This window comes from Capsella rubella, unplaced genomic scaffold (genome assembly GCF_000375325.1).
Source record: "Capsella rubella cultivar Monte Gargano unplaced genomic scaffold, Caprub1_0 scaffold_4, whole genome shotgun sequence".
Lineage (NCBI taxonomy): Eukaryota > Viridiplantae > Streptophyta > Magnoliopsida > Brassicales > Brassicaceae > Capsella > Capsella rubella.
The window spans coordinates 12,524,166-12,551,742 of record NW_006238920.1 but is presented as its reverse complement, the minus strand read 5'-3'; the positions used below and the strand labels follow the sequence as shown (position 1 = coordinate 12,551,742).

At 38.0% G+C, this 27,577-nt stretch overlaps 7 protein-coding genes across 15 annotated transcripts; 5 read left to right on the top strand and 2 right to left on the bottom strand.

Moving 5' to 3' along the window:
- Positions 1 to 705: 705 nt before the first annotated feature.
- Positions 706 to 3,044, top strand: LOC17889830 (polygalacturonase ADPG2). The gene is made up of 9 exons (XM_006295967.2): positions 706 to 1,024; positions 1,124 to 1,255; positions 1,365 to 1,535; positions 1,632 to 1,652; positions 1,755 to 1,962; positions 2,096 to 2,177; positions 2,298 to 2,406; positions 2,506 to 2,619; positions 2,724 to 3,044. The coding sequence occupies exons 1-9, from the start codon at positions 779 to 781 to the stop codon at positions 2,931 to 2,933; spliced, it is 1,293 nt and encodes a 430-aa protein (XP_006296029.1). The 5' UTR covers positions 706 to 778; the 3' UTR covers positions 2,934 to 3,044.
- A 354-nt stretch (positions 3,045 to 3,398) lies between these two features.
- LOC17887715 (40S ribosomal protein S2-3) lies at positions 3,399 to 5,078 on the top strand. Its single transcript, XM_006294693.2, has 2 exons — positions 3,399 to 4,155; positions 4,705 to 5,078. Exons 1-2 carry the CDS (start codon positions 3,463 to 3,465, stop codon positions 4,861 to 4,863), a joined length of 852 nt encoding a protein of 283 aa, XP_006294755.1. The 5' UTR covers positions 3,399 to 3,462; the 3' UTR covers positions 4,864 to 5,078.
- A 390-nt stretch (positions 5,079 to 5,468) lies between these two features.
- On the bottom strand, positions 5,469 to 6,664 carry LOC17888421 (U4/U6 small nuclear ribonucleoprotein PRP4-like protein). The gene is made up of 3 exons (XM_023783654.1): positions 6,506 to 6,664; positions 6,236 to 6,379; positions 5,469 to 5,950 (listed from the first exon to the last, which is right to left on the bottom strand). Exons 2-3 carry the CDS (start codon positions 6,324 to 6,326, stop codon positions 5,571 to 5,573), a joined length of 471 nt encoding a protein of 156 aa, XP_023639422.1. The 5' UTR covers positions 6,327 to 6,379; positions 6,506 to 6,664; the 3' UTR covers positions 5,469 to 5,570.
- Positions 6,665 to 7,126: 462 nt separating this feature from the next.
- Positions 7,127 to 10,941, top strand: LOC17887875. 7 transcript variants are annotated; one of them, XR_002834198.1, is made up of 12 exons: positions 7,127 to 7,554; positions 7,770 to 7,857; positions 8,322 to 8,464; positions 8,740 to 8,835; positions 8,955 to 9,078; positions 9,242 to 9,295; positions 9,569 to 9,608; positions 9,838 to 9,943; positions 10,072 to 10,113; positions 10,245 to 10,308; positions 10,442 to 10,532; positions 10,620 to 10,941. XR_002834198.1 is itself a non-coding variant. In XM_023783653.1 (6 exons), exons 1-5 carry the CDS (start codon positions 9,598 to 9,600, stop codon positions 10,522 to 10,524), a joined length of 315 nt encoding a protein of 104 aa, XP_023639421.1. In that variant the 5' UTR covers positions 9,311 to 9,597; the 3' UTR covers positions 10,525 to 10,532; positions 10,620 to 10,941. The 7 variants fall into 7 exon arrangements, 1 of the variants encoding a protein (XP_023639421.1); XR_002834197.1 differs by having other exon boundaries at positions 10,245 to 10,331; positions 10,433 to 10,532; XR_002834195.1 differs by having other exon boundaries at positions 8,322 to 8,579; positions 10,433 to 10,532.
- A 2,365-nt stretch (positions 10,942 to 13,306) lies between these two features.
- Positions 13,307 to 15,264, top strand: LOC17887577 (zinc finger AN1 and C2H2 domain-containing stress-associated protein 11). Its single transcript, XM_006293448.2, has 2 exons — positions 13,307 to 13,728; positions 14,348 to 15,264. Exons 1-2 carry the CDS (start codon positions 13,630 to 13,632, stop codon positions 15,083 to 15,085), a joined length of 837 nt encoding a protein of 278 aa, XP_006293510.1. The 5' UTR covers positions 13,307 to 13,629; the 3' UTR covers positions 15,086 to 15,264.
- Positions 15,265 to 16,059: 795 nt separating this feature from the next.
- Positions 16,060 to 22,943, top strand: LOC17889595. Of its 3 annotated transcripts, XM_006293381.2 has the most exons (20): positions 16,060 to 16,271; positions 16,450 to 16,788; positions 17,242 to 17,316; positions 17,515 to 17,630; positions 17,816 to 17,930; positions 18,049 to 18,177; positions 18,280 to 18,327; positions 18,663 to 18,847; positions 18,930 to 19,126; positions 19,205 to 19,497; positions 19,601 to 19,750; positions 19,851 to 20,270; positions 20,572 to 20,721; positions 20,882 to 20,957; positions 21,056 to 21,183; positions 21,310 to 21,504; positions 21,621 to 21,749; positions 21,835 to 21,960; positions 22,049 to 22,288; positions 22,429 to 22,943. In XM_006293381.2, the coding sequence occupies exons 2-20, from the start codon at positions 16,642 to 16,644 to the stop codon at positions 22,591 to 22,593; spliced, it is 3,084 nt and encodes a 1,027-aa protein (XP_006293443.1). In that variant the 5' UTR covers positions 16,060 to 16,271; positions 16,450 to 16,641; the 3' UTR covers positions 22,594 to 22,943. The 3 variants fall into 3 exon arrangements, with proteins under 3 accessions (XP_006293443.1, XP_023640746.1, XP_023640747.1); XM_023784978.1 differs by lacking the exon at positions 16,060 to 16,271 and having other exon boundaries at positions 16,654 to 16,748; XM_023784979.1 differs by lacking the exons at positions 16,060 to 16,271; positions 16,450 to 16,788; positions 17,242 to 17,316 and having other exon boundaries at positions 17,545 to 17,635.
- Positions 22,944 to 22,991: 48 nt separating this feature from the next.
- Positions 22,992 to 26,398, bottom strand: LOC17888008 (leucine-rich repeat receptor-like tyrosine-protein kinase PXC3). The gene is made up of 2 exons (XM_006293591.2): positions 23,487 to 26,398; positions 22,992 to 23,414 (listed from the first exon to the last, which is right to left on the bottom strand). Exons 1-2 carry the CDS (start codon positions 25,828 to 25,830, stop codon positions 23,086 to 23,088), a joined length of 2,673 nt encoding a protein of 890 aa, XP_006293653.1. The 5' UTR covers positions 25,831 to 26,398; the 3' UTR covers positions 22,992 to 23,085.
- Positions 26,399 to 27,577: the final 1,179 nt, after the last annotated feature.

Below are 27,577 nucleotides of genomic sequence, written 5' to 3'. Positions count from 1 at the left end.
TCAACTGATGAAACGAACCTTCACGAACATATAAGTTCGGCTTTTTCTTTACTAAAATTACGCACACATCTTCAGAGTACACGAAATTACGACTTCCCCTAACGAAACCTGCTTCTTTATTCCTATTGTGTTGTTATAGCTCATGTATCCTCTATGGCACGTAAATTTGAATTTATGGCACACATTCATAAGTTATACATGTTTCTGAAGATATAATTGAATCTTATCATGTTTTCTTTATACCCATCATCATCCATAATTTATTGGAATAAAATCCCACACTACTCATAGTCAATATAACCAATAATCTAGCCGAGATAACTAGATTCGTTAAAAAAGGCAAAAACCTTCAATTACCTTAAATCCTTAAGCGATGTTTCTTGCAGAAAATACGATAAGCATGGTCTCGCTACGAGACAACCAAATCTTTAAAATAAATTCATTTAACAATGGAGATAGAGAGAAAGAGAGAGAGTGTAAAAATTTGAAACTCTAAAAGAACCAAATAAAAAAAAAAAAAAATGAAAAAAAAAAATAGATGCGCAAAGTTATGTTTACGTGACAATCTCAATTTCACTCCATACCTCGAACTCATTCAAGTTTAAGAAACCTAACATATAACGTTCCTTCTGATTTGCCTATAAATAAACGTACGTCCACTCTTCTCCAATTCCAAAAACAAAGCAACACAAAGACAAGATCAATCACAAACATCAAACATTCTCAACCTACCCCCAAAAAATACAACACACCCATTTCCTTATATACCAACCTCAATATGGCCCGTTATTCCAAACAGCTTGTTACCCTTTTCCTATTATGGGCTCTTTTGATGCTCACATGGTGCGAAGCTTCGAGAATTAGCGTTAAGGGATATGACCATTCTTATAAAAATAGCTTAATCAAGCGAAGAGACGACATTACGGGCTTGAAAAGCTTCGTAAGAGCTTCTTTACGAACTCCAACGACCGTTAGTGTTTCTGAATTTGGAGCTAAAGGAGATGGAGAAACCGATGATACACAGGCATACATATACAAATTAAAGTTTATTTTTATTTATTTTTATTAGTATATAAAACTGTTTTTGGTACTAATGTGTACCATGCATGCATGCTTTGATTAGGCGTTCGTGAATGCGTGGAAGAAAGCATGCTCTTCAAATGGAGCTGTTAATCTACTAGTTCCTAAAGGGAGCACTTATCTCCTTAAGTCTATTCAGTTTACGGGTCCATGCAAATCTATTCTTACCGTTCAGGTAATTACAAAAAAAAAAACTGTTATTTTTGTTAACTTAAAACCGAAAATACATGATCATATATATGTTTGTGGATTTTGAAACGAGCTTTTGGTTGATGGGACGGCAGATATTTGGAACGTTATCAGCATCTCAAAAACGATCGGATTACAAAGATATCAGCAAATGGATAACGTTTGACAACGTTAACGATCTATCTGTTGAGGGCGACGCCACCGGGACTGTTGACGGAAATGGCGAAACGTGGTGGGAGAACTCATGCAAACGGAACAAAGCTAAGGTGTGTTGTAATATTCATCTACATATGTCATCCTCAAGGTAATCGACTTATTGGAGATATTAACACACTTTTTTCCCTTTTAATATATATATGCAGCCATGCACAAAAGCCCCCACGGTACGTTCATATGGTTTTATTTGATTTTTCCAAAAAATAATGTTGGTATTTTGATCATAATTAATTGGACTAGTGTGTTTTCTTGTATATTGCTTATTGCAGGCTCTTACTTTCTACAACTCGAAGAACTTGAGAGTGAATAATCTGAGGGTGAGAAATGCGCAGCAGATTCAGATATCGATTGAGAAATGCTCCAACGTTCAGGTCTCTAATGTGGTGGTAACTGCACCAGCGGATAGTCCTAACACTGATGGTATTCATATCACAAACACCCAAAACATTAGAGTCTCCAAATCCATCATTGGAACAGGTTATTAATTGATTTTTCTTTATTATTTTTAAAAAGAGTTGCTTGCATATCAAGAAGCTAAATTTCAGGGCTGTATCATGATTTACGGATATATATCCAAAACAAAATTTTAAATGGTTGCTTTTCTAAACAGGCGATGATTGTATATCTATTGAAAGTGGATCACAAAATGTTCAAATCAATGATATAACTTGCGGTCCTGGTCACGGCATCAGGTATCAAAAGAATTGTTTTCTCTTATATATACACACCTAAAATGATCTTTTCTTATATATATTGTTTTGGTTAAATATTCATATAAAAAATTGCAAATCTAATTTTTGAATCATGAGCAGCATTGGAAGCTTGGGAGATGACAACACAAAGGCATTTGTATCAGGCGTTACAGTGGATGGTGCTAAGCTTTCCGGCACGGACAATGGAGTTAGAATCAAAACTTACCAGGTGAAATGTCACAAACTAGCCCTTTAATTTAAAAACTCTCAAATATATATATAAGCCCTACTTTGTTTCTGATTTGAAATCTAATCTAATCCATTTCAGGGAGGATCAGGAACTGCTAGCAACATTGTCTTTCAGAACATAGAGATGGAGAATGTGAAGAATCCGATCATAATCGACCAAGAATATTGTGACAAGAGCAAATGCACTTCGCAGGTTCACTCTCGAATATCTGATCAAATTAATCTTCCAATATTCATATCATGGTAATTATAGTTATATTGTTGGATCTAATCATTTTTTTGTATACATGTTTTCAGAAATCTGCGGTCCAAGTGAAGAACGTGGTGTACCGGAACATAAGCGGCACAAGCGCGTCGGACATGGCAATAACATTTAATTGCAGCAAGAACTATCCATGCCAAGGCATTGTGCTTGACAAAGTGAACATTAAGGGAGGGAAAGCAACTTGCAGCAATGCTAATATCATTGATAAAGGAGCTGTTTTGCCTCAATGCAACTCCATTTAATTTATATTAGATCCATCAAACACATATATAGATTACAAAAGTATACAAAAATATGATATATAGATACTTGTGGATATATACATAAACAATGATTTGAAAAGATATTGTTTAACTATGGATTATAGTACAGCATAGGAATACATGTACAATCAAAGTTCTTCAGATTTTGTTGTTTTATTTGTATTCTTTACCTAGTACTCAATCGTTAATACTTATAATGTAAATTTAAAGTTTGATAAATAAAGGAATGCATTCTTTGAAAAAGGTTATGGACCTTATTATTTGTTCTGATTAATGTATGACATTATAAATTCAGGCCCATTAAAGCCCATTAATGTTTTATAAGTGGATCGAACTTGGCAATTCATGTAACCAAACACAAGCTAACAAGGCCTTAAGAAACCCTAAAATCCTTGGCAGTAGCAGCTGGGAGCAATATATATCTTCCATTTGCCGCAACTAGGGTTTTCTCTTCCTCACTCAAACAAACACATCGAAGCCTTTCAGCAGCCTCCTAAACTCTTCGACAATGGCGGAACGTGGTGGAGAACGTGCCCCTGAGCGTGGTGGAGACCGTGGTGGTTTCTCACGTGGATTCGGTGGCGGCGGCCGTGGAGAACGTGGAAGAGGTGGACCAAGAGGCCGTGGTGGTCGACGTGGAGGCCGGGCCACTGAAGAACAGAAATGGGTTCCAGTGACTAAGCTCGGTCGTCTCGTGCAGGGCGGCAAAATCCAGAAGCTAGAGCAGATCTACCTTCATTCACTCCCCGTTAAGGAGTACCAGATCATCGATTTGCTCGTTGGTCCTAGCTTGAAGGATGAAGTGATGAAGATCATGCCCGTCCAGAAGCAAACCAGAGCTGGTCAGAGGACTAGATTCAAGGCGTTTGTTGTCGTTGGTGACGGTAACGGTCATGTTGGATTGGGGGTGAAATGCTCTAAGGAGGTTGCCACGGCGATTAGAGGAGCAATCATCCTCGCCAAGCTTTCTGTTGTTCCAGTGAGGAGAGGTTACTGGGGTAACAAGATTGGGAAGCCACATACGGTTCCTTGCAAGGTGACTGGGAAGTGTGGATCTGTGACAGTGAGGATGGTTCCAGCTCCTAGAGGTGCTGGTATTGTGGCTGCTAGAGTTCCCAAGAAGGTTCTTCAATTCGCTGGAATTGATGATGTTTTCACTTCTTCCAGGGGATCCACCAAAACTCTTGGAAACTTCGTCAAGGTTTGTTCACTCTTTCATTAGTTAGACTTGTATTTAGGTGAAATTTGTTTCCTGTTGATTTGGTTTGTGGGAATTGCTTTGATGATGTGAAGTTTGAATCTTTTTGTCATCTTAGTTAGTATCATGAGGCCATATAATTAGAAGTAAACTCACTTCACTCCTTGATGGAAATCTCTGTCGGAACGTTATGTTGATGAAAGTAATAAAGTGTGTCTCTTTTCTTCTAATCTGCAATGGATTATCAATCTGTAAATATTTGTTGTTGATATATTCTGGAGTTGTTGAATTCATTGAATTCAGTTCGGCTTCCCTGTCGTTGCTGTTAGTATACCAAATTGACTGACATTTGTCTGATTTTATATATCTTTTGTATCTTGTCAATCCTTGTCTATCTGTCATGAGTTATCTGAATATGAGATGCCGTACTTTGTCATATAATGTGTTTGCTTAGTTGCTAATTGTGAGTTTATACCTATCTGGAGTACTCTAAAGAATATGAGCATTGCTTTGCTAAATTGGTTTCAACTGAGATGTGTCATGTTTTTGCAGGCTACATTCGATTGCCTTCAGAAGACATACGGATTCCTTACACCAGAGTTCTGGAAAGAGACGAGATTCCAGAAATCCCCATACCAAGAGTACACAGATCTCTTGGCGTCCAAGGATGTTCCTGTCAAAGTCGTGACCGAGGTTGAAGACCAAGCCTAGATAAAGCTCCAAGCTTGTGCTCTATTTGGATTTATCCTTGATGAGTTAATTTTGTTTGAACCTTTGGGTAGTATATGTTTTGCTGGATTGTGCACCGTATGGTTTTCATCTCTTCCAAACGATTTATATTTTGCTCAGTTTCATTGTTATGGATCTTATTACTGTTCTAGTTTTGAAAAAAGGTTTAAATCCAGCTTTTCTTGGTTTCTGTTTAATTTCCACCTCTACAAATATTGAGCCAATGTGATAAAGCGTGCTTGGATTTATTTAACATATACTTGAGATAGAACTAATAATAAATGATAAAAGGAAAACTAAATTCAATTCTGATTCTTGGAAAATATACCACGCTGTATGTCTCTCTCCTTCATACTCTCAAGCACAAACTTACATGTTCTTCACATTTACTGTTTCTTAAAAATAACATACTCCTCTGTTTAGTAATTGGTTTTTTTTCCTCTGTTTACTAATTGGTTTTCCTTTCTTTGTCTAGTTCTCTAAGTGGAGTTACTAAACTCTGGGAGATGCCTCAAGTTACAAACAAGATTTCTGTCTTGAAGGACCACAAAGAACGTGCGACTGTTGAACACTACATTAGTCGCACGTTCTTTGTGGTCCTTAAAGACAGAAATCTTGTTTGTAACTTGAGGCATCTCCCAGAGTTTAGTAACTCCACTTAGAGAACTAGACAAAGAAAGGAAAACCAATTAGTAAACAGAGGAAAAAAAACCAATTACTAAACAGAGGAGGAGTATGTTATTGATAAGAAACAGTAAATGTGAAGAATATGTAAGTTTGTGTTTGAGAGTACGAAGGAGACAGAAGAGAGACATACCACGTGGCAAGTATTTTCCCATCGTGTGTGAAGAGCAGCTGGTAAGAGGTCTACTGAACTGCCTACTCTCTTCAGATATCCCAAAAAGTTGGTCGTCTGAATCAGAATCCAAGTCACTGGTTTTCCCTCCACCATTAAGTGAAACAGGTGGGCTAAAAGTAGTAGGTAGGAAAACAGGAGGATGTGGCATCAGTGGTATTGGAGACATTGGTGGGGAGAAAGGAGGACCCACAGGTGGTATGGCAGAGAAACCTGAAGTTTTAGTACATGTAAAACGTAAATTACAAAGAGCTAACGATCACGAAACCAAAGAAAACACTGAGCACGTCTCTAAGAATTGGAAGAAGGAAATATTATATGGAGTCATGGACTACGCAGACCAAAGTAAGCTGTAATCTAGAGGCAATGAGAAACCAAAAACCTTCAAAACAGTATAATTGATAAGACAAAAAAAAAAAAAACGCTACCAGAGAAAAGTGAAGTAGTTAAGTGCATGTAATCTTAGATGTAACAAGTACTTGAATGCTAGTTAGCTACCTGGCTGAGATGAAGCATCTTGTAGACTAGGAGGTGCTGTGACTAGAGCTGTAGGTGCCAGTGACACATTATCTTCCTTGTTGGGTTCCATGGTTTCCTTAGATCTCCAAAAGTCAAATCCCAAATAGCAATCTAGAGAAACACCTGGAACAAAGGAGAATTCCAAAGGCAATAGAAAGAGAGTAGCTCAGCTCTCTAGGGAATTTGAACAAACACCTAACAGTCAAAGTATTAACAGCTTTAACATCCATTTCATAAAGGAAGGCATACCAGTGCCTGGTAGAGACTGGTCATGAGGTGGATACGCAAGATCATAGAATGAAAAGGCAGAGAAGAAAAGAAGGAAGAAGAAAAAGAAAAAAAGAAAAAAAAAAGTGCTGCAGAGGCATGATTCTTTAGGCAGAGGGTGGGGAGGGAGTTCTTGTGAACATCACACCTAAAAAATAAAGACAGTAGCGAAAATGCAGCTGATGATGAGAGGTTCGGTGAAACGTTTGTCCGGTTTTGGTTTTTTTGAGACAGTCTCTAGCTTAAGGTGACCTGAGGCTTGAATTTTAGCAAACTCTTTCAAATTGAGGCCAAAGAAGACATTCAAAGCACCAGTCGTTGTCTCCTTCTCACGGTCAAGGTCTCTTTTGCCTGGAGCAGTCATGCTGTCGGTGAAACAAAAGAGAACGATGAGACACAACCAAACCACAACCAAACCACAACCAAACCAGATCTGAAATTGTTTGGTAATTTTCCCGCCAAAATTGTTTGGTAATTTTCCCGGAGATTACCAACATCAAGAACTAAAATGCACAGTCTAGTGATTACAAACCTAAACCATACAAACCTAAATCAAGTAGATCCAAACGAACAGGAACATAATCCGAAACACACCTGAAACACGATTGATCTCGGTATCTGAATGTGATGATTGAAAATCTCGGTACGATCTCAGAAATCTCCAACACCTTCGAAATTGCTCTGATCGCCTTCGAAATTTCTCTGATGCTCTCTCGAGTCTAATCGCTCTGATGCTCTCTCAAGTCTGTGTTTGTGGGAAAAGAGTCAAAAGACTGATGCTCTCTCTCGAGTTGTTTTTGTTTTGTTTTTATATAGTGGGAAAATCTCTAAACTCTCTAAAATTAGTAAACCCTCCAGTTCCAGTAGAGGCTTTCACTTTTTCCTTTTTTTGTTCTTTCTTTTTTCTTTTGAGATCGAGGTTATATCCTCTTTCTCCAGATGCAGCTCGGAAGAGAGCTCCGTTTGGTTCCTGTCCCTGCGAGATTCGTTCTGAGGCAGAACATGTTTGGTTTTGAAGGAGATATTTAAGTGTGAGTATTTTTTTACTTATCTATCCACTTTGAATCTAGTGTCCTCTCATTTTGAGCTAGACGAACGAACGGGCTGGGGAAACTAGCTCAGTCATATTTGTTAAGTACCCTCTTGTGGATTAGGCAAAGTAGCCATTTCTAAGAGCTGATGTTGTGTCGTACAGTGCATTGTTGATGCTTTCTCCAATTAAAGGCTCTTCTGTTTCTTTTGATAGATCATCGATGCCGTAGCTTACAATTCCATAATTGCTGCCGCTCTTTAGTTTCTGCTCCTTCTCCTACTTATAGAGATAAATTTTTCAGGTGAACCATTACATCCTTCCCCCCTGGTAGTTTGAGCTCATAACACTTGTAACTAGCATTCCTAACTTACAAATTCATTCAAATGCCACTAGATTGAATAACTTGATGACTTCTTAGTTAATTACTTTATCCACACCTCAAAGCATTAGTACCCTTTTGCTTCTTGGAGTAGTTGTTCTATCACTTTTATAGATCGACAGAGGAGCAGCCTATTATAGTGAATTTGGAGAATGCTATTATTGGTTATATGTAGCTGATATCTTTTTCCTCCATTCCTAACCGCTGCTTATATTGTTGTTACCAAAATTGTTTGGATTTGTTCGATTTCAATGACCAACGTTATCTTTTTGTACATTTTTACTATGCAGTTATCTTTTAATAGAGACTTTTCATGGATATGGATGATTTGCTTAGTGACAGGATGTATTAGATGCTAAATATTCAATTTGAATTCGACTTGACAGGAGGATTGGAAAAAAAGAAAAAAACGTGACTTCCTTCAGAGCCTCAGCAGAACCTAAAACGAATTTGATTGATACAAGAGGAGAGGCTCATGCTGGTCAACTAGTGCCGGTGGCTTCAAGTCCTCGAGTTTCCTCAACACCAGGTAAAGAACTTGTGGCTCTGGCTAACATACCCATTCATGAGAAAAAAAAGCATACGTCTATAGAGAGGTTGTGAAGAATCTTAACACTTCAAGAGAACGAGGCTTTCCATTTCGAGTATGGATTTCCTATACCTTGTCCTAAAACTCAGTACATATTCATTTCCTTAACTAGTTGTCGAAGTCTACCTTCTATGCAGCAGCCATAAAAACTGGCTACCCTCATATTCATTGTTTGGTTGTGCTTTCTAGTAATCCCAATCTTTACTTTTGTATAGCCTGCTATGTGTTTTAAGGACGCTTGTGTTACTCTTGGTGCTGAGGTTACTCGCGGAAAATCTGTCAACATGAAGAAAATATGGCAGCTTCTTCAGGTAATCCTTTTACCAGAAACTATATCTTCCAGCCAACCACTCTCTAAGGATAATTGTTATAGTCCTGCCTTCTTTAAATCCATGCAAATGATTTCTGATTGTTGACAAAAAACTTCCAGGCAATATTCAGCAGTTCAACTGGGTGTTCCGAAGAGGATGTCCCTCACCTTAGGTGCAAGACGTCAATAACAATTCGGGCATGAAAATTTTATAATGGACACAATTCAGAGTCACTTGACACAAGTATTCATTTCTCTCTCGTTTTTTGTTTTTTGTGTACTTGATAATATGGCATATTGATTATCATCTACTTCAAATGGTTGGATGCTGTCTAAAAAGTTACATGATTTTTCAATAATCATTCTCACTTAGTCACATGCTTCTTGCTTTTTTTAATCCTGTCTAGGCTGCTCTTGGTGGCTCTGTTGGAAATTTGCAAAGAATTTGTGCCTCCTTTCGGGTTAGTGTCCAGACATAAAAGAGCTTTACACACAGAAAATCTTCAGAGGGCTGTTTAGCGTTCTTATTTCTTGTTATCTGACTGTACTAACAAAATTTTTATCCTTCGTTATCTGACTGTACTAAGAATATTATTAAAGCTTGGATCTTAGAATCTGAGTTATGAGAAAATCTAATAGATCATCTAGGTTCAAAGTTGTTAGTCAGGTTTTAGTTTAAGAAAAACCCTGACTTCTTCTACTTCTTCGTCTTTTGGGTTTTGCAACGGATACAGCTCCGAACAAAGGCTACAAGAACAAGTTTATGAAGAATTGGTATGTATATGCACTTACCCTCCTCCATATAGATATATATTGCTTACATTGCGCTCTTACAAGCTTCGGATCTTGCAGCTGTAAATTGCTGAGACTTTAAGTAGCGAACTCGAAAGAGTACAGCTTCTGACTCATTAGCATGCATTGTCCCACTTCCTGTAACCAGAATGTCATGTTTCTTCGTTTCCTTTTATTTTGGCTCTTATGGGGTTTTGTTTTCTACTCCCAGGAGACTGAGTGGTGAGGGTATCAACAGCCTGAGTTTCGCGGAGCTGCGATCCCTTGAAACACAGTTAAGCCAAGGCTTGCTCTGCGTGGAAGACCAACTAGCAAAGGTATAAAATATAAACAACACACTTGTTGTATTATCTCTTGAAATCATCTTCTTGTGCATGTTACGTTGTGATATGCAATACACCAATCTCAAACAATTTGTTTAACCCTTTGTTTTAACTCTTTACAGAAGACACTAAAGCTGGAGGAAGATGAAAGACTGCTCATGCAGGTAAAAAGATTTAGGAATATTAATCTCGATGTCAATGTTGATTTTGCTTTCTTCCTTTTTTGTATTTCTTCTATAAATCGATTTTGATCTCGGAATAAGTTGAGAGTTTTATCTCTGTTTGCCCAATTCAGGAGGCAGGGGAAGGAGAAGGTTTGTGCAGAGAAAGGAGAGCTTGGCGAGAAAGTTCCGGATCAGGTATTCCCAGTTTCATTTGCTAGGTTAGTTGTTAGGTAACTGAGCCATCCCCATAGCACAATCTGAGAGTCTGTAATATATAACATTTCTTTCATTATCTTGGCTTGGCTATTACCATTTAAAGTTCCAGCAGATGAAGACGAGTCCTTCAGGTCTCAGAATATCTCACGTGTTTGGACAATGTACCTGACACTGATGGATCAATCCGTGCCATGAGATCCAAGGTACATGAATTAACAAATTCATAATAATCTTGATTGAGTCTATTTTACAAAGTCATGATAACTTGGGCCTCTGGTCGCTATCCGCAGATTGCTGGGTTTCTTGCAAGCAACACTCACCGGAACTGGCCCCGTGACTTGTACGAGAAGGTGGCTCGATGCTTATGAATATTTTTGGGCTTATCGTCCAAGTTCTCGACCCTGATTCTGCTATCCTCAGTAGCTTTCACCTCGTGCTTATAAAATGGATATATTAATATGTGCCTTTTTTTTTGCTAAGCAGATTAATATGTGCCTTTATTAGACAAGGATACGTATTGTCACATTAGTTTATAAAGGATTCAAAAGTCAAAACCTTTTGAAATCTCACCTTAAACTTGAAACATTATGCAATTTATGACTTCTTAGTAAATTAAGACCATGAATCAAGTTATACTATCTACGAACATGCAGAATTTGTCGTTCTTTCTTAGGTTTATTAATTGTATAAGGGGGAATATATATATATATTGACCCTAGCTTCGACATGATATATCTTGCCGCATAAAACCTTGATGATATAATAATATGGGGTTCAACGTACGTAAGGAGATACCAAAACACTCCAATACACAAATATATTATGATATATATCTCATAACTTCAGTACTAGTCCAAAGTGAGTTAATTATAAATTTCATACGCTGCCGAATTATAATTAATGAAAAAAACAAAAACTAAATTATAGGGCTGCATGGGAGTCTTCTTGTTCTTGGCGTCTTACCGTCTCAGGGCCGAAAGCCAAACAACGGACAAGGCAGCGGCGAAACACCATGGAGCTATTTCTACAAAAGTTTTTGGCCAAAAGCCGTGGTCGTCTTTCTTAGTTGTTTGAGCTTCCATGGCGAGGGCCTGTTGATGAGCCTCCGCAACAGTGAGAGGGCAGTACAGCAAGTTAAGATGGTCTCGGATATTTTTCCGCAAGCCACCAACGAAACGAGCCACTATTTGCTGGTCCGAATCTTGCAGGTCAACACGCGCCAAAAGCGAAAAGAATTGGGTGGAATATCTTTCAACTGAACCCTGTCCTTGTTGCAACATGTTCAAGCGTTGGAACATCACTTGATCATAGTTGAATGGTACGAACATCTTACGCATCTTCTTCTTCAGCTTGTCCCACGACATGTTTTTAGGTTTACCCGACTGTGCGCGCTGTGCCTTTAGTTGCGTCCACCAAGCTGCGGCCCTTCCGCGGAATCGCATCACAACCATGGGAACACGTTGCTCCATAGGTACATGGTTGAACTCAAGAGTCTCCTCGACCGTGAAGATCCAATCGAGAAACTCTTCCGGTGGTTGTCCGCCATGATATTTCGGGAGTTCAAACTTGAACCGATGCTCTTCTGAAAAGGGGTTGTATTCATTATTGCATTCTTCATGTGGCTGGACATTGATGTAATCCTCCTCCTGGATGGCGAGAGCTTGCACCGCCGTTGCACACTGGTGAATATCTCGCTTGAGTGTATGCGCATCGGCCTTCTGAGCCGTAGGAGCCATGGCCAAGGAACGTGTGTAATAGGGCTGTGAGAGATACGTCTCTTTCAAAACTGCTGCTGAATAAATTAAGAGTTACAAGCTAATATAAATATAGGGCTCTTAAAGCTAGGGTTTCATTCCAACCTAGAAGGGGGAGATCTACTTTAGAAACAGAGTAAAGTCAAAGTTAAATTAGGAATTTGTCTCAATAATAATATTAATAGGTAAGTATATCGCAACACACCAAAATTGTAAAAGTATAGCTAGCTAACTACAATGTTGCGAAATGTATTTTTATACAAGGATCTTACACAAATCTATACAAAAGGAATATTTCTATATTAATAATTAACAGCTTCAATATGCAAAATGGTTTATAGATTGTGTATCCCAAAAACATAACGGGGCTCAATCTTAAAGCACAAGAAAGTAATAAAGTGTGTCTCTTTTTCTTCTAATCTGCAATGGATTATCAATATGTAAATATTTGCTGTTGATATATTAAGGAGTTGTTGAATTCAGTTCGGCTTCCCTGTCGTTGCTGTTAGTATACCAAATTGACTGACATTTGTCTGATTTTATATATCTTTTGTATCTTGTCAATCCTTGTCATTATCTGAATATGAGATGCCGTACTTTGTCATATAATGTGTTTGCTTAGTTGCTACTTGTGAGTTTATACCTATCTGGAGTACTCTAAAGAATATGAGTATTGCTTTGCTAAATTGGTTTCATGTTTTTGCAGGCTACATTCGACTGCCTTCAGAAGACATACGGATTCCTTACACCAGAGTTCTGGAAAGAGACGAGATTCCAGAAATCCCCATACCAGGAGTACACAGATCTCTTGGCGTCCAAGGATGTTCCTGTCAAAGTCGTGACCGAGGTTGAAGACCAAGCCTAGATAAAGCTCCAAGCTTGTGCTCTGTTTGGATTTATCCTTGATGAGTTAATTTTGGTTGAACCTTTGGGTAGTATATGTTTTGCTGGATTGTGCACCGTATGGTTTTCATCTCTTCCAAACGATTTATATTTTGCTCAGTTTTCATGTTATGGATCTTATTAATGTTCTAGTTTTGAAAAAAGGTTTAAATCCAGCTTTTCTTGGTGCCAGTTTAATTTCCACCTCTACAAATATTGAACCAATGTGATAAAGCGTGCTTGGATTCATTTAACATATATACATGAGATAGAACTAATATGATAAAGGAAAGCTAAAGTCAATTCTGATTCTTGGAAAATAAAGTTGCTGGTTTTGTAAAAATTTGTGAACGATATAAAGTCTTCACTTTTTATTTGATTTGGTTCTAGGAGTTGTAGATTAGGACAGGGGAAAAGAGAGAGACTTTGAAAAGAAGAAGAAATATCCTAGTTGACGTTTCCTAAAGAATTGTATATTTTAAAAAGCTCTGGCGAAATTTCAGCTCATCAGAATCCGCAGAATCTTTCTCTCTATCTCTCGCCCGAGAAACCCTAAGAGTTTATTTCATTTATTTTTTGGGATCCTAAATTATCTTGTCGGAAGTGTTTTGTTTGGGTTGTATTTTTGAATTGCTGGTTAAGCTCTTTCTTGGGTTGAGAAAGAATGGGGACTCCGGAGTTTCCAGATCTGGGGAAACACTGCTCCGTTGATGTTTGCAAGCAGATCGATTTCTTGCCCTTCACCTGCGACCGTTGCCTCCAGGTTCCTTTTTTTCCCTCTCTGTTTGGAATCTCACATGCAAAAAAATCTTGTTTTATTTATTTTGTGTTTGACGCGAATTGAATGGTGTATAGACTCTTAAGACTTCCGAATCCCATATCTTCGGTCCCTGGAATCTACGCGAGAAAAATTGTCCCTTTTCTGTTGTAGATTACTTGCCTCTGGTTTGGTATAGGATTGAGTTCAATGGATTTTCAATCTCCACGTTATCTCACTGCAAATCCTTTTCGTTGACTGTTGTTAGTTGTTAAGTTATATTCCATTTGGATCTTTACTTAGCAGCATTTGGCAACTACTTAGCACTTTCGATTGAGTTAGGTAGTGTTCTTCCACATTTACAGTGTCCAGTTTCTTGATTCTTATTTCTGAATCATTCTGTTCTAAACAAATGCTAATGATCCTGATTCAGGAAAACACATGCAATGATTCTTGTGTGCTTCCTTAGTTTGGTTGTTTGTTCCCACATGTGTCTATTAGAAAAATTGCCATTGAAGATTTGAACTTCAGTTCCTAGCTTCTGTTCTCGCTCTTGGGTTCTCTGAATCTTTTATCAAAACGTTTCTTTGGTTTGGAGGAGAAGTTTAATAATGGTTTTTTACAGGTGTTCTGTTTGGATCATCGAAGCTATATGAAACATAGTTGTCCAAAAGGCGACAGAGAAGATGTGACTGTGGTTATATGCCCCCTCTGTGCTAAAGGAGTCCGCTTAAACCCAAACGAAGACCCAAACATAACTTGGGAGAAACATGTCAACACCGACTGTGACCCATCAAACTACGAAAAAGCCACAAAGAAGAAGAAATGTCCTGTTCCAAGATGCAAGGAGCAACTGACATTCTCCAACACCATCAAGTGCCGGGATTGCAATATCGATCACTGCTTGAAACACCGTTTTGGACCTGATCACACTTGCCCTGGACCGAGAAAACTCCCATTCATGGGTTTCTTGAGTAGTGGTACCAGCAGAAAAGAAGCTAAAACAGCAAGACCCAACAAAGCTTCTGCATCAACTTCATCATCCTCTTCTTCGAGATGGTCTAATCTCTTATCTTCAGCAGAAGCAGGAATCAGCAGACTCGGTAACGACATAAGCCAGAAGCTACAGTTTTCAAGCAGCAGCAATGATGGCATCATAGAGATTTGTCCACAGTGTAATGCGAAATTCTCTTCAGTTACTACTCTCGTGGAACATGTAGAGAAAACACATGAGAGGAACAAGATACAGAGTCATGGCAAAGTGACGATCGATGTTTGCCCCAAATGTAGCAGAGGATTCCGTGATCCTGTGGATCTTGTGAACCATATTGAAAGGGATCACCGAGGTACATCTAATGCATAGGAACAGAGGCGTTCATAAGCCACATATTACATTTATTCTGAAAGTATTCAACATTGTATTTTTTTTTCCTCCTCTTTTGACTGGTTTTGAACACCAAAAAAAAAAGAAAAAAGAGACATATTCTTTGAACAACTTCTTCTTTCAAAGTCAAAGAACTCATGTCCAGAATTGTAGACCAACCTTTAGAGTTTATATCCTTGGCCTTGGGTGGTGTGGTTTATGTAGATAGACACTACTCTTTCTTAAACTTACCTAACCAATGGTCGCCGTTAAATTTACTATACTGACTTTGACTTGTATCATTGGCGAGTTCTCCGCGGGAAACTTTTACCCGCTTTCCGCGGTAAAAATAAAAGAAAAAAACAGATCGCCAACCCAATGTGAACGAACGTCATGTGCAACTAACGACGTTAATTATAGTGGCAGCTAACTTAACGGTGCATTAAACTCCATGATGTGATCAGTGGTGTACCAATTTTTTTAATTAAATACAAAAACGTGTTCTTGTCGAAAGAATTCGATTTAAGTTTAATAATGAATAATTTTAATCTATATAACATTCGACTCACAGTGTTACACCGGATCATTCGACTCTATTACTGTAGATTATTATCAGGAGGACATTAAAAGATAATCAGCAAAATATAATTATTCTTCTCTAAGAATGTATTCAGAATTTTTTTTCCACATCATGCCCACACACAACGTGTGAGTATTTAAAAAAAAAAACTAATTATAGAATAATTTAAGAAGATAATTTGCTTTATTTGCACTGTATGAGCTGGCTAGCCAAAATACAATAACTACCTCAGCAATTTTCAACAAAGAAGAAAAATAATTAAAATAAAATAATACGTTCTATAACCATAGCCGCTGGTATTCGCATCCGACGGCTGAGCTTAAGAGATGATTTATCTGAAAGATTATTATAAAAGAGAATGTAAAAAAAAAAAAAAACAAAAAAAAGGAATTAGCAACGAAACGGCAGAAGGTGGAACCCGCGTCGTGCCGTTGAAACGTATCTGAGGAAAGGGAAACTTAAATTAATCAAAGCTCAAAGCTCAAAGCTTCGCCGGACGATCTGGTGACTACATTCTACTGAGAGAGAAACAATCTTCGTTGGGTTCCGAGTTTTCCGATCAATTTTTTTCAGTCATCGGCTGGCTTAATTGTGCTTTGATCTGAGGTAAATTGATGTTTAGTTTTTGCAGCATTACATTGAAATTCGTGATCAATCTGGGTACTTTGTCATCTGGGTTTGTTAAATTTTTTTGATCATCAGACTTGTTGGGTAAATTCGTTTTCGGGGGGTTATAGAAGTCGTTTTTGAAATTCTGAACTTTTTTTTTTTGGGATAATTTCAGGAAGAAGAGCTTGTGTGTTTTAAGGAGTGACTCGTTTTAATCATCGAGCTCTGTTTACCTTCTTGCCCGAGGAAGCTTTAGGGCTTTTTCGGTGGATCAAGAGGGAAGGGAGGATTACACGTATTCATAGATTCATCAGGATTTTTTGATTGATCATTATTTTTTTTGGGTGAGAATCTGAGAGTAGAGGCAATGAGCTCAGTCTCGGGTGTTATTTCGAGGCAAGTTTTGCCAGTTTGTGGTAGCCTTTGCATTCTTTGCCCCGCCCTGCGTGCAAGGTCTAGACAGCCTGTCAAGAGGTACAAGAAGCTCATTGCTGATATTTTCCCTCGTAATCAGGTTTCTATTTTCTCTTGTTCCCTTTTCTCTCTCCCTCTCTCTTTAGTCTAAAGAAAGTTTGATTTTGATTTCCTTCTCGTTTCTTAAGTATTGTCTTTGATTACTGAGGATATGACTGATGGTTGCTTGAGTTGATAATTCTCATACATTGCCATTGCTATTGGAAGCACCATAGTTGTTAAGTCAGCCTCTCTATGGCTGCAGTGACATTTCAATGATGAAATCATGAGTAATTATGCAATCTGTGTTTCTATTTTTTTCAGGGTGCCAGAAATTTTTGTTTTTAACCTTATGTCCTTTCCCTTTTCTATGTTAAAGTTTGTTTATCTGCATTTCATTTCGCTTTTGAGTCAATCTCTAGTGAATGTGACACAGTATAATAGAAAACTGGAGCTTCCCTCTTGGTTTTCTTGGTGGGTTGGTTTAACTTATCACTGCTTAAATTTCTGACAGGATGAAGGCCCAAATGACCGGAAGATAGGAAAACTATGTGAATATGCTGCAAAGAACGCTGTGCGAATGCCAAAGGTATAAATTACCCAATGCCAAGTCTACAACATTATTCATAAAAAAAAACTCTTCTGCTGGACTGGAATATTAGCAATTCTTTGACATCTGGTTTTCATAAGTTCATATATTTGAGTCAGATCACTCGTCATAGCAATGTTTTCAGATTTTCTTGTTCCCAAATTTAGTTTTCTGTTGTTAAATTATATGATTTTCCAGATATCAGATTCTCTCGAACAAAGATGTTACAAGGAATTGAGGAATGAGAATTTCCACTTGGCAAAGATAGCTATGTGCATTTACAGAAGGCTTCTGGTCACTTGTAAGGAGCAAATGTGAGGTCATCCTTCTTTTGCTTTCTTTACAAACACTTCAAATGTTCTCTTTTGTCTAAGATAATTTTTGGCTTAGCATAAGAAGGCAAGAGATTTAACCATAACTGTAACCTTTATTGAAGCATGAGTATTTTTTCGGCATGTATAGGTAACATGGTTTTTTTTTCCTTTGTTCTTTTCTTCAGGCCTCTTTTTTCTAGTGGCTTTCTAAGGACGGTGCAAGCTCTTTTGGATCAAACTCGACAAGATGAAATGCAGATAATTGGATGTCAGTCTCTTTTCGAATTTGTGAATAACCAGGTCAGCCTCTTATATATTTGATAGAATTCTCTTGTAGCCTCGTATCGGGTGCTATCTGATAAATTAGTTAAGGAAAGAAGAAATAATAATATAGCATGATTGCTACCAAATTTCTCAGAAGGATGGCAGTTCCCTGTTTAACTTAGAAGGCTTTCTCCCAAAGCTGTGCCAATTAGGACTGGAAGGTGGGGATGATGACAGATTGCGGAGTCTGCGTGCAGCAGGACTTCAAGCGCTTTCAGCGATGGTAATTACGGTTATGTTTTTATGCTTCTGTAAATACTATTCTTCATTATTGTGAATCTAGAAGTATCTTCTGATGCATGCTGGTCCGTTTATCTATTTCCAGATTTGGCTGATGGGTGAATACTCTCATATCCCCAGCGACTTTGACAATGTAAGTAAATCTCAGGCTATGAACTAGTTTCTTTTGTTATCTTCACAGGTAAACTTTGGTTTCGGGATTCCTATATATTATGATCTGTTATTTCTGACTGCAACGAAAGCAATTGATATTTGGTATCTAACAATAGACGAAGTGAAGGATACTCTGTCAGATTTCCTTTCTAATTTTTTTTGGCCAAAAGTTTGGAATACCATAACAATCTACCAGTAATGGCTGATTTATAGAAATGTGGATAGAGATCGCATGGCTAGAATTGGATCTTAGTAGAGTTGTAGGTTGTAGATGTTACTATCTGTTAATTGATAAATTCAATATTTGTGTGGCAGGTTGTCTCAGCAGTCTTGGAAAATTATGGTCATCCCAAAATATCAACAAATGCTAATGATAGTGGCAGAAAGTGGGTGGATGAAGTCTTGAAAAATGAAGGTCATGTCGCTTATGCAGATTCCCTCATAAATGTTCCTTCTTGGAGAACAGTTGTGAATGACAAGGGTGAACTAAATGTCAAAATGTAATTTCTTCTCACGTCAGTTGTGTTTATGTTTGCCTTTTTGGGTTCTTTTCTTCTCTTCAACATATCTTTTCTTTTTCAGGGAAGATTCCTTGGACCCTAGCTTTTGGTCCAAGGTTTGCCTATATAACATGGCCAAGCTAGGTGAAGAGGCCACAACCATGAGACGTATACTTGAGTCTGTGTTCCGTTACTTTGATGAGGGATATCTATGGTCAAAAGAGAATTCGATTGCATTCCCTGTTTTAAGGGATCTGCAGTTTTTAATGGAAATATCTGGTATGAAGCTCTGATCTTTTTTTTTTTTCAGTCCTTCCTAAATGATCAGTGCTCTGAAATAGTTCTGCAATCTTGCAGGGCAAAGAACACACTTTATACTGTCTATGTTGATTAAACACCTTGATCATAAAAGTGTGCTTAAACAGCCAAGTATGCAGCTCAACATTTTAGAGGTTACTTTTTCCCTTGCTGAAATTGCAAAAGTTGAGTACTCAGCAGCAATAGTCAGCGCAATAAGCGATATCATGAGGCACTTGAGAAAATGCATGCATTCTTCTCTAGATGAAGCAAATCTGGGAACTGACGCAGCAAACTGTAACAGATTGGTCAGTGTAGCTGTTGATAAGTGCCTCGTCCAACTGACAAAAAAGGTATATTACTAATATCCAAATTATTATCACTCTCAGAGCGAGTTCTTCCTCTTCAGTATATTCTTTTTTAAAGAGATGTGAGACTGATCTGTCGATTGCTAAGGTTGGAGACGCTGGCCCAATTCTAGATGCTATGGCTATGATGTTGGAGAATATTTCAGCTGTCACAAACGTAGCAAGAACCACAATTGCTGCTGTTTTTCGCACCGCTCAGATTATAGCCTCTTTACCAAATCTGTCATATCAAAACAAGGTAACCTCCCTGTAACATCTAGTATTTTTTTTTCTTGTCGTTGAGAGATCAGACCAATATTAATGAAATTGCTAAGCTTCTATTACTTTTTTCATTTCAGGCTTTTCCCGAGGCCTTATTCCATCAGTTACTTCAAGCTATGGTCCATCCAGATCATAAAACACGGATTGGCGCACACCGTATATTTTCTGTTGTGCTGGTACCAACCTCAGTATGCCCACGCCCTTCCTCGACCACTACTGATCTTAAGAAAGGAATGGGTCTTCCTCGTTCACTTTCAAGGACCGCGTCTGTCTTTTCCTCCTCAGCAGCCCTTTTCGAGAAGCTGAAGAAGGATAAATTTTCATCAATGTTAACTTCTGATCAGAGCCAAAACGAAATGCCTGCGGAAGAATCTGGAAGCAATAGGGGGGAAATCCTTGACAGATTGAAATCTTCATACAGTCAGGCATATAGCACTTGGAATCAACCAGTGACCTCACTAGAAGATAACTCTGTGGATCTTTTAAACTCTGAGCTGGTACATCCTTGCAACCTTTTTTTTTGTGTGAAAAAACTTACTATAAGATTAGTACATTTCTTACTGACCTTAAATGTGGCCCCATAGGCCTATATGTATGTAAGTCAGAAAATATCCCCAAGGCTCTCAACATAGATTTAGGATGGGACCAAGAGTATATGTAATAAATGAATCCAAAATAGCCTCTTGAACTACTCTAACTACAGTTCTAATTATATAAAATTCTTGATATATGCTTCCAATTCTTAGGTACACATTGGATCAATCTCCACTCTAATTTTATTTCTTACATTTTCCTCAGGATGCTGTCTATATAAGGCTAAGTAGTCACCAGATAGGTCTTTTGCTTTCATCAATCTGGGCGCAATCCATATCTCCAGCAAATACACCAGACAATTATGAGGCGATTGCTAACACCTACAGTCTTGTATTGTTGTTCTCTCGTGTTAAGGTAACATATATTCCATATCTCAATACTTTTGCCACCTCTGCATCTGAGTGTTTCTTTTTTGTTTATATGATCTATGACCAAAGCCTCCTCACTAGATCTTCTTATGATATATCTGCTGACACAATTTTATTTAATATATCATAAAATTCTTATCTTTCAGAACTCAAGTCACGAAGCTTTAATTCGAAGTTTCCAAATGGCACTTTCTTTGCGAGATATTTCTTTAATGGAAGGAGGTGAGCTTCCATGTGTTTTGTTTCCTCCCTGAGTTGAACCTTTATCCTTGGTTTTGGTATGGAAACTATGATGTAGATCCTTATTTTTACTATTTCAGGACCACTTCCTCCATCTCGACGAAGGTCACTCTTTACTCTGGCTGCATCAATGGTTCTCTTTTCTTCAAAAGCATTCAATCTTTTTTCTCTGGCGGATTTTACAAAAGTAGCACTTCAGGGACCAAGGGTACGTTGATCATTCTGGTGAAAATGTTGCCACGTTGATGTTTTTGTTTCTCGTTGAATTATTGCACGATACAGAGAAAAATTTCTTCCCTCTTTTTGTTGTAACTTCCTCTTTTGCCTGATTCAGCTCGACCCATTCTTGCACTTGGTTGACGATCACAAGTTGAAGGCTGTAAATTCAGATCAGCTAAAAGTTGCTTACGGATGCGAAAGAGATGATTCCTCAGCTTTAGATTGTCTTTCCAACATAGCAGTCTCCACTGAGCATAGCAGAGGAACACTCGTCTATGAAATTGTCAAAAGCTTAGAAGATATGTGCAATGTAAGTGTTTACTGTTACAACTTCCCAACTAAATTACTCTACCCCAGGTAGCATTCGATATTCTGGTAAATCAATTGATAATCACAGCAAACTAACAAAGAGTCAACTGTATCCAGTCTGAAATGGACAAAATGCGGGAGCAGTTACTCACTGAATTCATGCCAGATGATGCATGTCCACTTGGAACCCGGTTTTTAGAAGACAACCAGAAAACCCATTCTGGAGATGTTAAACCTCAAAAAATGGTAACAATTTCTTCTGCTTCCCATAGTTTTCTAAAAACCTTGAGATGGAACATCTTATTGAAATATGTTGTGTCTGTGTCTTCAGGACGCGGCACTCTTCTCTCACGAGGATCAAGAATTTGGAGATGGCTCTGAAACCGTAACAAAGAATAATCCTGTAACATTTTCTGAAATCCCAGACCTCCTGACCGTCAATCAAATTCTAGAATCTGTAAGTTATATGTGCCTTCTTAATAGAAATTAAATTGCAAAGTCATCACCAAAGTAACATACTAAAATACTTGTTTTGTTTTTCGAAGGTCGTTGAGACAACACGTCAAGTGGGTAGAATTTCTTTTCATACTGCAGCTGATGCTTCATACAAAGAAATGACGCTTCATTGTGAGAATCTATTAATGGGAAAACAGCAGAAGATCTCAAGTCTTTTGAGTTCTCAGCTGCGACATGACAGTTCTGTTAACTGCTCTCCACGTCAGCATGATGAAGAGATCACGACCGCAACTTTTCATCCTATGATCAATTCAACATTTTATACCGAGGTATGTAATGCCCCTAGGCCCTAGCTATAAATTACTGAATTCTGATAATCTATTTGCTTGGAAACCAATCTCAGCCTCTGGTTTCATCTTCCACGATAATAATTTAATCATTTTTCTACTGATTAATAAAATTTGCTTAGGTCGAAGTCCCTTTACTGGTGAAAGAATTCGACATGAAATCGCCAAGAACTCCAGTGGGAACTATTCAGACACAGTGCTTTGCAGAACTACAAAATAACCAACAAGCATTTAGATTACCAGCCTCAAGCCCTTACGACAATTTCCTTAAAGCTGCTGGCTGTTGATAATCGGCAAGATCCAAACCATGTTTGGCTTTGAATTCCAGTCAAGAACTCAAACAAAACATAACAAAGCTAGGTTTGTTTGGTCTTCAAAGTCTTGAGTTGCGTATTTAGAATCTTTAGCATCATTAATCGGAATTACCTCCGTCGTGCTATACTTAGATCATTCCTCGTAGGTTTTTTTAATTCCCATCTCCTCTTTTGCTTTTTCACTTATTCTTTTGTCCAGTTCATTTGTTTCTTTTTGGTGTGATTTGTAAAAAAATTGAAAGAGGCCATCTGGTTTTCACGTGGTCTTGTAATCTAAAGATTTTTTTGATTCCACAACAAGGCTTGATGAACAGTTTCCCCCAGATGTACATTGGTTCTTCTATATATGATCTAATTTATAATTTCAGTAATTGGAACCATAAGCGATCAATTCATCATAATACTCTATATAATACACAGAGGAAAAGCACGCATATATAGGAAACTATATCATCACTCATTATCTCATTTCATTTGCTTAACCTCTTGAAGCATTTCAACTACTTTCTTCATCTTTGGCCTTTTTGCAGGCGTGATGTCTGTGCAAAGCAATGCAACTTTTAGAGCTGCAAGCATCTCTCTCCTCCAAGCAAAGGACACGGTGCTAAGCTTGGCATCAAGTATCTGTTCCGGTGTTTCTCCTCTTGCTGAAGCTCCATGGACCCATTTCACCAAATCGACCCCCTCACCAAACTCTTCTTCGACTGGCGCTCTTGAGGTTAGAATCTCAAGCAACACAACTCCATAGCTGTAAACATTCCCCGGTGCAGTAACTTGCATTGTGTATGCATACTCTGGAATAAAACAAGGGAAAGTGTTGGATTTTTAATGAAATTATTGGTAACAAAAGAATTAAGAGTTTATACCTGGAGGAATGTAGCCAAAGGACCCTGCAACTGAGCTAATACTTGCGGTGCCTCGGGAGGGATCCAATAGTTTTGATATTTCGATCTCCCCAAGCACGGCTTTGTAACCAGAGTCTAGCAAGACATTGCTTGAGGAAACGTCGAGGTGAATGATGGCAACATGGTGGAGAAATGCTAAACCTTCTGCTACCCCAACAGCTATGGACAATCTCATTGGCCAGTCAGGTTTGTACTCAGGTTTCTTGGTGGACTCATGAATCAGCTGAGTTAAGTTACCATTAGGTAAATGCTGATGCAACAAAAGAGCAACATCTTCATATATAACAAACCCGATCGGTCTAACCAAATGTTCATGGCAAAGTTTGCTGAGTCTTTCCAGCTCTCTGATCATCTTGTTCTGATGATGAGTTATAGCTCTATCCATAGACTTGAGTTTCTTCACTGAAACAATCATCCCCGAAGGCATAACGGCTTTATAAACTGAACTGAAAGTTCCTGTGCTGAGTTTATTTGACTCCTTCATAGCTGCTTTCACAACTGCATCAAGATCAATTCCTTGCTTTAGATTCTCAAGGAAGACATTTCCCGCTATAATCGCTGGTTGCTCATCCTCAATGTTTTCTTCAACATCAACGTTTTTAGCTGCTGCTTTCTCTTGTTTCTCCCTCATCATGAAGAGAAGAACAACCACAGTGACTGATACAAAGACAGCAATACCAGAACCAATCACTGCAAGCACAATCCTGTAGGAGACTCTGTGATTGTATCTTAAATGTTCAAGATCGTCAGAGTATCCACAAGAAGAGCTCAATGGCGCTCCACAAAGCTCTTTATTCCCCGAAAAGCTCGAATTTGGAGACTTTTGAAAAGGAACAAAAACTGGCACTGGACCACTCAAGAGGTTGTTTGAGAAATTAACCTCGATCAAACTCATCATACCTTTTAGTAGTTGTGGTATGGATCCTGTGAGCAAGTTGTTAGAGACATCCAATGACACGAGCTTGTCGAGCTTTCCTAACTCGGGAGGCAATGATCCATGCAGATGGTTGAAACTTAAGTTGAGTGCTATCTGCAAATTCCTCATGCGACCAATATCGGGAGGAATGGTTCCTGTCAAGTAATTTCGACCCAGTTGGAGCACAAGCAGCTTCACACAGTTTCCTATCTCATGAGGTATGTCTCCTCTTATGGAATTCTGATCAAGGAGCAAATATTGAAGCCTCTGCATGCTGCAGATTTCCTTTGGGATGGTGCCGTTTAGTCTGTTGTTGCTCAAATCAAGCTTGTTAAGGGTTCCATGTCCAAGAAACGACTTAGGGATTTCCCCAAAGAGACTATTACCTGAGAGAATCAGTTCTTGAAGATTCATGAGCTGGCCAAGCTCTGCTGGAATGGTTCCAGCAAACCCATTTGCTGCCAAATTCAGCAGAGTGAGATTAGAACACTTCGAGAACTCTGCAACAATCTCACCTGAGAGATTGTTATTGTCTGCTTCAAAGTAGGTAAGTCCACTAATGTTTCCAATTGTCCTCGGAATGACTCCCACAAGCTCATTGTTACCAATTCTAATGCTCGAGAGGCCGCTGCAGTTTCCTACTGCTTCAGGGAGTTCACCGGTCAATCTATTCTGTGTCAAGACCAAAACTTTCAGCTTCCCTTTCTCAAAAATCCCCCTTGGAATCTTCCCCTCAAGGTGGTTTGAGTGGAGATTTAACAATTCCAATTCAGAAACCAGACCTAACCCATTTGGTATCTCACCAACCAAATCATTCTCATAAGCTGTAAACACCCTGAGATTGCTCAGATTCCCTACCCAGTGAGGTATAGAACCATTTAAGCCATTTCCAGAGACCTGAAACTCCTCTAACCTCTGTAGCACCATTAGCTCATCAGGTATCTCTCCCACAAGCAAGTTATTAGAAATGTTGAATGCTCTAAGGCCTCTAAGCTTACCAAACTCAACAGGGATTTCGCCAACAAAACGATTCAGAGACAAATCTAAAAACTCAAGCTCAGAGAGGTTGCCAAAAGATGCAGGAATTGGTCCATCGAAGTTGTTACCAGAAAGATCTAGATGCTTTAAGCTTCTGAGGTCAGAGATTAGAGTGAGATTACCTCTAAGCTGAAGCCCTGAGAGATTAAGGCTTTCAACAAAGGAGTTGTTGGCAGCACACTTGAGCCCAACCCAAGTACAATAGTCAGTGACATTGCTACTCCATCCAGGAACTCCAAGCTCTCTATTAATGGCTAACAATGTGGCTTCATCGCTTAGCTGAGCTTCACAGAAGTCAGAATTCGATAAAAACCAGACCATGAGAAGAAATGACATGCACCAAAATGCCATTTCGGAAAGAAAAAAAAAAAATCAATCAATCAGAGGAGAATAAATCAATCAATCAATCACACACTCTTGTTCTTCTTCTTCGTCTTCCCAGAAACACACAGTTGAGTGATTGACAAAAATACCATTGAAATTGTGAAACTTTTAAGGCAATGGAGGAAGAAACAGCATCGAGAAAGTGAGAGAAGAGAAGAAAAGTGTAGCTCTTTAGGCCATGAAACCCGGATTAAAGCTTCTGGTTTTCTGAAGTCAAAATAACTGTTTCGGAACAAAAACCATCTTTAGATTTCTGACCAAAGAAAGAAAGACAAGTGCTTTAGAGTGTGAGAGAGAGAGAGAGAGAGAGAGAGAGAGAAAGAACAAAACCCATAATTTTAGGGAGAAAAAAAGGAAAAATCCATGAGAGAACAAAGAGAAGAGAGGAAGAAGATCATAGAGTAGGGTCTTCTATGCGTATAAGAGAGAAGAAGAAGAAGAGAATACATTTTTAGTAAATCACGAAATTATGATTGCAGAACCAAACAAACAAAGATCCTCTCTCACTTACCAGAGGAGAGAGAATGAGACTCCACAAAGCAAACGCACTTTGTAAAGGAGGGAATTTTTTTTTTCTTTTCCTTCTTTTTAATGTATTTGTTTTTTTTTTTTTAAATGTAATTTTTAATAATTTCTGATACAAAAAGTTTAATTTTCATCACGAGACAGTGCAAGTGATGAATGAATGAAAGCTGCATAAATCTTTCTGACACATTTTTTCTGCTTTTTTTTTTGTAAAAACACTTAATTTAAATATATATATATATATATAAAAATTAATAATAGAAAAAATGTACAGTGTACGTTATTTTTGATAATTCTTTTCCTTCTGACGTTATTTCTGTACCATACTGATACTGTCACAATGTTCAATACCAAAGAGGTAAATATATTTCTTTATCAAATCTTTACTCTTTCTTATTCTTTTTACTTATCTTTTTTTATTATCCCAAGGTAAATACCAAATCATGATTTTTCCCTAAGTTTTACATACTTTTCTTTTACGTATAAATATATTGAGAATCAAATGGAAAAAACTTAAGGGTTTACTTTCACTTTGCCCATAAAAGTATTGTCAATATATACTTTTGTGTGGTGTGTTTTGTTGATTACTTGAAACCACGATCGATGTTTGAAGTTACCAAATTTTGATGACATTCATGGTCCATGAATATATATACTACGTATTATACTATAAAGATTAACAAATCACACGGAGTGTAAGATTATTATTATTCGCTCTCGATCGAGGAGAGACACTGTGTGTTAAATGTAAATTTTGTTGTTGTTAGATAGATACTCTCATGCATACTCAATAAGTACAGTACTATGTAATAAACGATTTGTCAAATCTTGTTGGTAGAAGACATGTTTTCTCAAATGTCCGGCCCTAACATCAAGATTAGTATCTTTTGATTATATCTCTATATGTTTTTTTTCTCTCTAAGGACAAAATTAAATGTCTTGCATATTAAAATTGAAACATAGCAATTGTACTGGGATTTTTTTTTTCTATATCGAAGTTGCGTCTTAAGCTTCTGATGTTCCTCAATAAACAACCTCAAAACATCATAAAACGATGTCGGGCATATCATATAATACGTGTTTATCAATGTGTCTTTGACTACTTAGAATTTCAATTGTTCTGGTTTTTATGTTTATTGTTGTGTTATTAATAACGAACAACCCAACAGTAAACATCATTACGTACATA